General features: G+C 36.0%; 1 protein-coding gene across 3 annotated transcripts in view; it reads right to left on the bottom strand.

Annotated features, from left to right (window-relative positions):
• The window catches only part of LOC149771955 (tRNA (uracil-5-)-methyltransferase homolog A-like), an 80,270-nt gene that overhangs the window by 9,446 nt on the left and 58,233 nt on the right, over positions 1 to 12,591 (bottom strand). For all 3 annotated transcript variants that reach the window (XM_089948041.1, XM_089948040.1, XM_089948038.1), the window contains 3 exons: positions 11,913 to 12,034; positions 8,805 to 8,880; positions 5,062 to 5,178 (listed from right to left, as the gene is read on the bottom strand). In XM_089948041.1, coding sequence (XP_089804167.1) covers positions 5,062 to 5,178; positions 8,805 to 8,880; positions 11,913 to 12,034 — 315 coding nt within the window. The remainder of the gene's footprint in view (positions 1 to 5,061; positions 5,179 to 8,804; positions 8,881 to 11,912; positions 12,035 to 12,591) is intronic.

Below are 12,591 nucleotides of genomic sequence, written 5' to 3' on the forward strand. Positions count from 1 at the left end.
CTTCAGAAAATGAACTTGAATCTTTGTTTTCTTTCTCATTTTAAACCACAGTCTTTAATACTTCATTGTTACAATACAGTGAACAATATTTAATTGACTCAGCATGGTGCATTTTGAGGTAAAATTTGAGGTGGTGTTTTTGAATGGCTATCCATATACACCTCTCCCTTGACAACTTGCGCACAATGGGATCCACAAACATAGACATTATAAGCGAGGTGCGAGTTACCGAGGGACCTCCAAAAATTGAAAAAAAAATTGCTTTGACATCGAGAAAACCGTCTGTGGGGGGGGGAGCGGCATTAGGGAACTGGGCTGTTTAATGAATCCTCATTTTACAATCACGTCGATAATAATTTTTAATAATACGCTTTTTCTAATGAAGTTGTTTATGTTATTCTGTTTAAATAACATTGTTTTTTCAAAATATCCAACATATGAAAGATCGTTCCAACTGGTTTGAACAACCATCATGTGTGTGCGAAAAATCTGTGTATTACGTCACTGCTTTTTTTTTCTTGATGAGTCTGGTTCCCGTAGTGGTGTTTAATAGTATCTTGCCAAATCAGTAGTCCATAATTTGGGAACTAGTCTAACTGTTGATACACCACCTAACAGGATTCCTTTTTTTTCTCAAAAACACGCAACATTTATTTTGTGATACGTCTACGTCGAAACTCAATTTTTTTTTGTTCAGTTAGTACAATGTTAATGTCGTGATTTCATTGGAAGTAATAATGAAATTTCTTATCATCCCTGAGGATATCTCTAAATGCCAGTTCAAGAATTCTCTGAAACTTGCTTGCTCACAAATGGTCTGTATCTGTGAAATCAATCTCTATATTCTACAAATTATTCATTTCGCTTGGCTGCCTTGTTATCTTTGATCACAGTTATGAAAGAGTAGGTTAATTTAAGGTAGTTTCTGTTACATACACAATAACGTTTATTACAGTGTTCGATTGATCAAATGAAGTGAGTTCACCCAAGATACGACTGAGGCTGCTAGATTTTAAGTAGGTCCGATTTTTGTGCCCTTTAACTTTTCTTTTATTCCACCTCTTTTTTTATTTATTTAAAAGACATAATTAACGTGATAATACAAAGGGGACCAGCTTTTAAGTCAGTGCAACAATACAACAAATACTTCCACAAGTCAGTTATCAAAACACGGTTGGCACTTAATTAGGTTCTCAGAGAAACGCTCGCGGACATAGCTATTACGGTAGAATTCCGCATTTTACGTTTAATTACAAGAGGACACATTGCATTTGTGATGATTACACTTAAAAGGAAGTAAAAGATGGAACTAGAACACAAATTTCAATTGATAAAAAAATTATTTAATTTGTATTTATTTATTAAAGTACTGCCTCCACTCGGCATAAGTGACATTTTCATTGATCAAAATTTCCTTACGTATTGTTAATTGCAGTGTACTAGGAATGTTGTTTGGAAAGAAAATGTAAAAAATTTTATAAGCTATTTTTAAATTTGATATTTCATAGTGTTGATTAAAATTTCCATGTCCTATCTACCGTTTTCAACGATAAAACGAGCGATACATCAAAGTTTCCGTTACCAATTTTGATTGCGTTTTACTTCAAGTTCAACAAATAGGGATAAATTTGTTCGGTTATAATAAATGGGATCCACGCCTAACACTGTGTTATAAGCGCGTTCGCAAGTTATCAGGGCGCAAGTTATCGAGGGAGTGGTGTACTTGGAAAGATATGCTATACTTTAATGTTGCCACTTTTTCCATTCACTGTCCAAAATAGTCAACTGTTGTTACACTATGTAAAACTGAGTGAAATTATCAAGATTTTAAAATCTATCATATCACATGCATGTTGTATGGCCAAACTGCATTCCCCCCATTCTGAGTCCAAAATTGGGGTATGCATTATACACACCAAAATAAGGTATAAAACACAAAAGAACTGAGTATCCTGTTCGCTTGGCAGGATCAGGTAATACTACATTAAAAACAAGATCAAAGGGATGAAAATAAATGGTGAAATATTGATTATTATGATCATCATGAAATATCAGTATTCCTCTATATACAAGTAATCTTGGTAATTAATTCCTTTCTTCTTAACAGAGAAATGACTAAAACATTAATGACAAATTTGTGGAAAAAAAATTAAGTAATTGGAATTTACTGAACCACCCTGTGTTAAACGGTTCAGACTTCATGCCCGCTGGTTGATCTTGGTGACTAAAATTGCTGACAAATTTTCTGCAGCTAATGATTCCCTAAAGTCTGTCTTATTTTTCTCACTAGAGAAAATACTCTTTCACTGTCACTGCTGCTGTGAGCAATGCACAGGAGCTGCAGCACTTTTGGTTCTTTCATAGGAAAATTTGGAAGCGATCATCGAGTCTGGGAACATCTGTCGGAACAAATGTTTAACATGGTCTCCAGCTGATAAAGGTAGATTGTGTTCAACAAGAAAACTCACAAATAATGCTTCAGCGCTGGTAGCTTGCAGGTCTTCTTTTGATGACTTGAAATATTTCAGAGCTGAAATCTGCGAATTCTTAATTTTCCCAACTTCTACATGCTTTTTGCAACCGATCGTCTCTGCCACCATGCCTAATACTAAAATTTGTGGCACACTGTGTGCAAAAAGCATGATGTATATCAATGTTTAATGGCAGAATGCACGGCCAATGTTTGATATATTCCAAATTAAACTTCACTTTTTGAGCAATACATTTCTTTTTCCCTGGTGGTGAAGACATTTTCAAGATCTTACTTGTGATGCCGAACGGTAACTCAAATCAGTGTTGGTGAATCATGTACGGAGCAAAATTCCAGTTAGGCCCCAGTTTCTCTCGAAAGCATTTGTAAAACTAATCTTATACATATAGATTAAAATAGGCTAAAATGATTGCTACCAGGCCAACTGTATCAATCGGATGTAGTTCTACTAATATGATCAGCAGTACCGGACCGTTTTGGCAACTGCCAATATCACGACTAGCGCTTAATGGGAAATTGGTTATTTTATTCAAGATTTAAAATAATTGAGAATTGGAGATTTCGTGAATATTTGGCTTGCAGCGTGAATCTGTGAATCACTGAAAAAGTCATGAAATTCACTCCAAATTCGTGAGGGTTGGCAGCTATGTGCCATGCCTGATTACATCCTCAGGTAGTCATGCCATGCCTGCTTACATCCTTAGGAAGTCATGCCATGCCTGCCTAAATCCTTAGGTAGTCATGCCAAGCCTGCTTACATCCTTAGGTAGTCATGTCATGCCTGCTTAAATCCATAGGTAGTCATGCCAAGCCAGCTTACATCCTTAGGTAGTCATGCCATGCCTGCTTAAATCCATAGGTAGTCATGCCAAGCCAGCTTACATCCTTAGGTAGTCATGCCATGCCTGCTTAAATCCATAGGTAGTCATGCCAAGCCTGCTTACATCCTTAGGTAGTCATGTCATGCCTGCTTACATCCTTAGGTAGTCATGCCATGCCTGGGGCCCCGAGTGGCCGAGTGGTCTAAAGCGTTCGCCGTTACGGATCACTGCCATCTCACCTCTGTCTGCGCCGGTTCGAGTCTCAGATTCAGCCAATGTAGATATGTGAGAAAGCATGCCAGTAGCTTCTCGTGGGTCGGTGGTTCTTTCCGGGGTTTTCCCGGGTTCTTCCTCCACCATTAATACTGGCCGCCATATATAGCCTATCGTGTGCTGAAAAATGGCGTTAAACCCCACAACAACAACAACAACAACATGCCATGCCTGCTTAAATCCATAGGTAGTCATGCCATGCCTGCTTACATCCTTAGGTAGTCATGCCATGCCTGCTTAAATCCAAAAGTAGTCATGCCATGCCTGCTTACATCCTTAGGTAGTCATGCCAAACTTGAATAAATCCTTAGGAAGTCATGCCAAGCATGCTTAAATCCTTAGGAAGTCATGCCAAACTTGCATAAATCCTTAAGTAGTCATGCAAAGCTTGGTTGAATCCTTAGGTAGTCATGCCAAACCTGCTTAAATCCATAGGTAGTCATGCCAAACTTGCATAAATCCTTAGGTAGTCATGCAAAGCTTGCTTAAATCCTTAGGTAGTCATGCTAAGCTTGGTCGAATCCTTCAGTAATCATGCCAAGCTTGCTTAAATCCTTCAGTAGTCATGCCAAGCTTGCTTAAATCCATAGTTAGTCATGCTTTTGGATAAAAAGTATCAAGTTATCATGGTGGTATTATTCAAAATATATTTTGATATTCTGGCTGCCATACTGGATGTCAGATAAATGCAGTAAATCATTTAGGACTAACTGAATATCATATGAAGTCTTTTAGTACAAAAACCTCTATTAATATAACAGACCATTCAGGAAAAGTAATGATGAAAAGATTTTCAAGACTGGGTGTTCAACAGCATGTCCAACAGGCACCATCTTTATTTCGGAAGAACCAGATATTAAGAAAAGTTGACAGTGTTGATAAAACCATGCATTCAAGAGTAGTAATTACAAGATTTTCTACAGGGTGCCATGGTAACCATACTGGATGTCAGACTGGCACCATATTAATTTATGATCATCCTGAAATCATTAAGAAGTACTTCAGTGAAATCCAAATGTCGATATGACTATCCATTCATAACAATAAATAAGATTTTCAAGATGGACACTATAGTGGCTTTACTGTGAGTCTGATTTAGGTACACCCTGATAACTAATAGTCTTTTAGTGAAAACCCAAGGTCAATCCATTTAAAGTAGCAGCAACAACAACATTTTCAAAATGGATGCCATGCTGAATGTTCAAGGATGCCTTTTTTTATTCAGGACAAACTAAACACTGGGATGAACAAGTTTGTAAAGTTTAGTGGCAATCCTACCAGTACTTTAAGGGGATTTGTGATGACAAACTTGGGCTAATGATTGACAGATTATGGACAATGGATGCCGGGAGGAAGCCCATTACATAGCTCTTTCAGTCTATGACAGTACAATTAAAATAACAAAACAATTTGATCACATAAAAATTCACCATTTACAGTGCCAAAATTATAGGAATTCTCTAAGAGTCAACTTACGTAGGCCAGCTCTTGGGGGATCTACAACTGCAATGACTTCTGATGACTTGATTGTCTTCATGATCTGTGGTATTGCATCTTCAGCTTTAGCACAGTGGTATGTCAAGTTAGATATTCCTGTTATATGGAGAAGAAAAAACTAAATGGTGTGAGTTGCTGAAAATATCAGTTTACGACACAATTTATTGCTAGAACTTTTACCATTATCAATTTATTTTAATATTCAAAGCAGCGATGTCCCAACAAACTCAGTCAAGTGAAGATGATGATGATGATGATGATGGTGGTTACCAATGATGCAAGCATAACCATATGATTGATCTTGTTTACATATTGGTAGATTAATAAAGGTCTTGGTACTGAAATCCTGATGTCCCATAATGTTGCAACTGTTTATGACTGTATTAATATAATTATGAAATGCCATACTGTGGGATAGTCTTTTTCACTAAGGACCAGCCTGACACCATATGAACTCTTCAGATGAGATGAGATTTGGATTTTTAATGTAGCTTTAACAATTTTTCAGTCATATTGCTACGATGTGTGCAGTGTGGCAGTTTATAAACTCTTAGGATGAAAATAACATCCATTTAAGTAGCAAAAAGATTTTCAAGATGGGCACATACAAGACATCAAATTAGCACCATTTTAATTTAGAATCAACAAAACATTAAAAGAAATCTTTAAGCAAAATCGCTCATTCACTCAGAAGAAGTAGTGATAAGATTTTCAAAATGGCCACTGTAGCAGCTATATTAGACATCAGACAGGCACCATTTTCAATACATGAGTAGTGATAATCTTTTCAAGAAGGCTGCAGTGATGGACATTTTGGATTTCAGATGGGCACCATTTTAATCCATGACCAACCTGACATCATAAATAATATTTTGGTGAAAACCTTGTGTTGATATGACCATCCATTCAGAAGGAGAAATAATAACAAGATTTTCAAAATGGACAATGTGTGGCTGGCCATATTGGATGTCAGATGAGCACAATTTTCATTCAGGAACAATGAACAACTGGACATCATATGAAGTCATTTGGTGAAAACACCATCTCAAAATTACTTTCTGTTGACATGGAGTTGTGATAACAAGATTTTCAAGATGGCTACCATGGCAGTCAAATTGGATTTCAGATCAGCACCATTTTTATTTATACTAAAAGTCTTTTAGGGAAAAACCCAAACTGATATGACCATCCATTTAAGAGGATTAGTGATAACAAGATTTTCAAGACGATTGTCATGAAGGCCATATTTGACATCAGATTGGTACCATTTTCATTTAGGACCAACTAGATATCATAATAAATCTTTATTACAACTCCATGGTCGTAAACTGAGTAACAGAAAAGAGCAAAAACCAACATGTTTTGTAAAATTCACAAATATTTATTTCCCCAGAAAACAAAGTGAAAAATGGAAAAAAAGAACTTCGAATTAAATTCTAAATAATCCTAGAATTTCTAATACAAGTCCTAATGATCAAAGTTCTGAACAAACATTAGTGGTAATCCAAAACAAATCCAATGCTGACAGTGTTGAAATGCCTGTGATGGCTGTGTTGTTGTGATGTGCCAAGTCATTTGTTGAATCACAATAATACACTCCAAGAATATATCCTTATTTGAATTTCACTATAAATCCAAGTCTCTATTTCCAAGAATTTTACAATTATCTGTAGCATATACAGTAAAACCTGTCATGAGCGACCTCTGCTATGAGTGACCACCTGTCATTTCCGACCACAATCATAATGTACGGATCGATTTTACTATATAAACGCTCTGTTATGAACGACCACCTGCTCAACGCGAACAGCAACCGCGATTTCTTGGCAAAATATGCATTTTGACACTGCTATGAACGACCGCCTCACCAAAAAAACAAAACAGATTGACACCACTGACCTTAACTTAATCCTTTGTAAACACTAGACCTCGGGATAAATGTAGTATGTAAACAAAGTGCACATTAAATAACACTATGGTTGAACAACCATATATCGAGATAAACACCTCTAACCATCATTTAATCCTTTGTAACAAAGACTGCATAAATAGTAAAGATTGCTCTAATAAAGTATTTAAAAAGAATTTGTCTTGCTACAGTACCAGTTTTGTGAAATTTACAACTCCAGCGTATGGTGTCATTTGTAGACTGCAGTAAACCAGACTAAAGTACATGTCACTAACCGCCACTGTAGTGCCGAAGTCATGTGAGTAGCCAGTAAGAGTAACATCAAAGGGAGTAATGATGGATATATGCAGTCAATTTAGAGGTTTGTATTTTTTCTTTATCTTTAAGAAAACTTACAAAATGCCGGTAGTCCTTATGTCCCAGTGAGAAATCGTTTGAAAGGGCTTCAGTGTGGGTTTGAGTACATCGTTTGTCTTTCCAGTTAATCCATAATGCCTGGAGGGTGAATGAGCTCATTGTCTTTAATACTAGTAAGTGAGAATCATTTCCGGATTTTTTTAAAATTATTTTTTATATCTTTTGTTAGTGTTTCACCAAGCCACCATCTGTTTACCTGCGTGCAGATGGTCGCAACCTTTGTTTATCGAGCTATAACGCTGTTGATTTAAACCTCGTCTCAGAATAAATGTATTGTTTCTTGATGAGTTAATTATGTCTTTTGGTTTCATTCATTGGTACATAATATATATTTATTCTACATTTCCCCAAAACCTGATCAAAACCGATATTCTTTATAACGTCAACACTAATAACAATGACAGAACCTCCGCTGAAAAAAAGAAAAATTTTAACACTGGAAGAAAGGATTAATGTCATTGAAAGAAATGAAAAAGGGGAGACCGCTCGCAAAATAGCAGTCAGCTTAAGCGTCGGTAAAACGAAAGTTCAAAATGTAATCAAAGACAAGGAGTCCATTAGAAACGAATGGCAGAAAGGTGTACAAGCGCAGAGGAAATATGCCATGGCACGACTGAAAGTTTACGGAGATCTGAGCAAGCGAATATGGGAGTGGTTTTGTGTTGCAAGGAGTAAAAACAAACCAGTAAGTGGAAAGTTGATTCAGGAAATGGCAATAATTGAGATACATGCTCAGACCAAACAGCTGAGTAAAACATGTCAACAAAGAAGTATAATGGATTTCTTTTAAAAAAACAAGTGAATAAGTGTATAGAATAAGATATATACATCATATCTAACTGTTCATTTTTTGTACATATTAATGTGATGTTGAAATATAAATTTTATTCTCGTTGTTTGATAGATGTATATCTTTATTATATAAAGATATTTTGAGAGGAATGCATGCAATATTTAACAAGAGTTATGAATAAAGGATATGATACATGTACAGTGAGTATGGGTATTATTTATTTTTCAACAATGCTAACTCTGAAAACCAGTCCATTTTCACACACCTCTTATGAGAGACCACCTGTCTTGAGAGACCACTTTTGGTATGCAGAAGGGGCAGTCTCTTATAACAGGTTTTACTGCAATGAATTTTAAAAAAATAAATAAACAATGCAAATTAAATATACATAACAGTCTGTCAGTGAAATCCCATTGTTGACATGACCATCCATTCATGTTTAGTAGTGATAAAAAGATTTTCAAGATGGCCACCGTGGCAGCCATAACGAATGTCCAAGCGGGACCCTTTTCACTTAGGTCCAACCAGACCATGGGATGAATGTGTGTGTAAAGTTTCAGTTGAGCTAAATCAAATATTTATGCAATAGATATGGATACATACCATTCAATCCAGCATTGTATTTGGCATCCTCAACTGCCTCTGAGCATATTTCAACACCAATTACTCTCTCCACATTCTGAAGAATATGAAGAAAGGGATCATGGGTTAGACACCAAGCAATGAATCTATGGATTAAGATTTTAACGACTAGAATCCATTGCAGCATTTAATGGTGCTGATATGGAATATCTGTAAGACTTCTCTTTCTTTATAAACATTATCATAGGAAGTTTATTGTGTAGGCACTAGTAGGGTAGAGTTGACTCAAGAGATGATCAACAGGTCTCACTGACCTTAAATTTTGCTCCAGGTATACGGCCTTGAACATAACTTACACTGCAGAAACCTATATTTTCTGATTCCCCTAAATCAATAGGTTTCTTGCCCTAATTGCATGTCATCCACAAGGTCTGATCAAGGTACGGTTACTCAGGAACAAACACTATTGTTATTATGCAGAAATAATTTTGCTTCTTTGTCAGTGGCCCTGACATTTGACTTCTTAATTCCCCCAAAAGGAGGCCCACTCTACCTCGAGATGGCACCATACAGCCACTACTGTGCTACAGTGCCACTGAACACTACTACATAATACTTCTTTTCCAAAGTACAAACAAACCACAATGCTTGGCAAAGTTTGCTCATATAAAACCAGTTATTATGCAGTGATGAAAAAAGACATCCTAAAAACATATGCTCTAACTTAATGAAGGATTCATTTTTGTAAAAAATAATCTAATTGAAGAATGGGGAAAAAGACATATGTGCAGCTCTAAATCTTTACTTATTTTCTTTCAAGCTATATTTTTCCAGTCCTAATAAAACATTAGATTTACCCTTTATCTCATGCCTTTGGACACCTCTTCTCCATTATCATGGAAGCGCCTTTTGACACCTCTACTTGATTCGCGTGGAAGTGCCTTTAGATGCCTATACACCATTTTCATGGAAGCACCTTTTGACGCCTGCTCTAAACATCAGCCATTTTGAGCAGGTTTTCGTAGTGCCACCTTCGAGATATTAAATTTATTGGTGTGAATGACCATTATGTCAGATCACGCATTCGATGTTCAAGATATGGTCAAAATCAGCTATTTAAAGAAACTGGGTCATATTCTCAACTCCCCAAAACGGAGGCCACAGATTTTGTTCAGTACTTTCTTGAGTTTTCATGATTAGAATCACTACTATGAAAGCTTCAATAACATAAGTAAAGGCTCTGATATTGATGTAGGCAGCATTTGGTTTTTATAATTTATCAAATTGTGATGATTTAGTTATGTAGGTGTAGACAATGAACTTATAAATTTCGAGTATGAGAAATGGCAGCTACGGTTGGTCACACAGCTTCACTGACTTGATGGTGAAGGAGTTCTATCAAGATTTTAAAGCACATAAAAAATTCTTCCTTTAAAAATAATTATACAGCAATAACAATTGGATTTTACTCTTAAATCTTTCTATACATAATAGATGTGTACCAAGAATGTAAAATGGTTAAAATTGATGTTAAATGTAACATATACTACACTGCTTAACAGTTAACAGGCAGGCATATGTGCATGGAGTCAAATAGGTAACATGTGTTCTATTTATAGTGCACTGTAATGGGTAACTTTGCTACATGTATACTGAAGGGCTGAAAAGCCATACTCTCTAAATTATATTGTTTATTTTATAACTGTCACAGTAGAGAGGGTTAGGGTTAGCATTAATAGAAGGTGGGGTTGTGATACCAAGATTTTAAAGATGGCTGCATTGACAGCTATATTGGATATCAGATAGACACCACTAGTGTTGTTCTGATTATCGATTATAATCGATCATCAGTTGGTTGAGCGAACCAATAAGATAATCGATTGTGAAACTCCATAATCGATTATGTGTAAAGGGAGATTACTTTTTAGTTGTGTGCAAAGGGAGACTACTTTTTAGTTGTATGCAAAGCACAAAGGTTAGTAAAACTCCCAGCCACTAAAGTTGATCTGAAATTTATTAATTCCCCTTCACAACTACAAATATAAAACCATATATTCCATAGGTGCAAAATTTCATAATTAGGAACATATAGCCATTATTACATGATCAAGTTATTAAATGGCTGAGTTAATAAATTTAAACACATTTTGATGATTTGTTTTGGTTTTAAATGCAACATTATTTGTAGTATTTGTAAACAGTGACAAACAAGAAAACCATGTCCTTCTACACTTAAAATTATAGACACATCACATATGAATGAAAGGATTTTAGGGGATTGTAGCAGTATTTCAGTTGCATATGACTTATCAGCCATAAAAAGTTGCGTTCATTTAACAAAGATGTAGAACAAAAATAACACACAACACAATAGACAAAAATGTAATATTATTACCAGGTTAAAGTATACATGTCATTAAAAGAGATTACTCCTGTACATTTACTAACATCTTGAACTATTGATATATAACTGAATAACAAACAAAAATTAAAATTTGCTTTTAGTAACTGATTATAATCGATTATCAGTTGGTTAAGTGGCACCGATTATCCATTATGAATTTCTGACCGATTCCCATCACTAGACACCACTGTATTTCTCTGAAAATACTTACATGATCACATCAAGAACATCCCATTTATCCTCTATGTCAGCATCCTCGTGACACAGTATATGTGTTGTTGTTATTGTAGTAGGGTTAAATGCCATTTTTCAGCACAAGATAGGCTACTAATGGCAGCCAGTATAATTGGTGGAGGAAGAACCATGGAAAACCCTGGGAAGAACCAATGACCCATGAGAAGCTACTGGCAAGCTTTCTCACTTGCACACGTTAGCCGAGCTCGAGACTCGAACACATGCAGACAGGTGAGATGGCAGTGATCCGGAATGGTGAGCACTTTAGACCACTCGGCCACCCCAACATATGTGTATCTCTATGCTACAGCTCCAGAGGCCATTTTCCCATGTCTCATCTCTATCCAAATTAACAGAGCAAAGGTGATCATTTCTAACTTAAAAGTTTTCTAAAATACTGTAATTTTCCAGACAATTTCCATCTAAATTTTTGAGAAATTTTCTTATCATATTAAAATGGCAGGTTGTCATTCAGAAGAAATAAATGGTACCTTAGCTATTGTCAGGCCAATGGTACCAGTTCCACAGCAGATATCCAGGACTGTTATATTTGGGGAACATCCACACCATTCAGCAACCTGAGTGTACAGAACTTCAGCTCCATGTGAGTTGACTGAAAAGTTAACCGTAAAATATAGACAATAAATATCAAAATCACCATAATTTGCAGTCATTTACATATAAATCCAGAAATCCAGACAATTCATATGAGACTTTAGCTGAATAAGATATTGTGCGAAAGCCAAGAAATGAATTCTCATTGTCATTTCACCGTTTTCATAAAATGTACCATATATACTCGCTTATAAGTCGATTCAACTATAAATTGACCCCTCTACTTTTGGGATGCAGAAAGGGAATTTCTCCGTGACCCTCCTGTAAGTTGTGATTTTTGCAAGTCATATCCATCTGCAAGGGGTGACATGGGGTCAGTGAGTTGGAGCTGCACTTAGTGAAAAATAAACAAATCAAACTAGATAGATGGAAAGACAGAGAGGACTAATAAAGACAAAACCAATGTATGTGTGTGATTATGTGTGATTAGGATTATTAACGTAGGTTTTACTAATTTTTTCAGTCAAATCGCTATGATGTCTGCAGTGTGACAGTTTATAGTGATGTCTAGCACTGGGGCATCATGCTGCAGACACATAGCATGATGTCCCACCC

The sequence above is a fragment of the Sinohyriopsis cumingii genome, unplaced genomic scaffold (assembly GCF_028554795.1).
Source record: "Sinohyriopsis cumingii isolate HCF-2022 unplaced genomic scaffold, ASM2855479v2 utg001554l, whole genome shotgun sequence".
Classification (NCBI taxonomy): Eukaryota; Metazoa; Mollusca; class Bivalvia; order Unionida; family Unionidae; genus Sinohyriopsis; species Sinohyriopsis cumingii.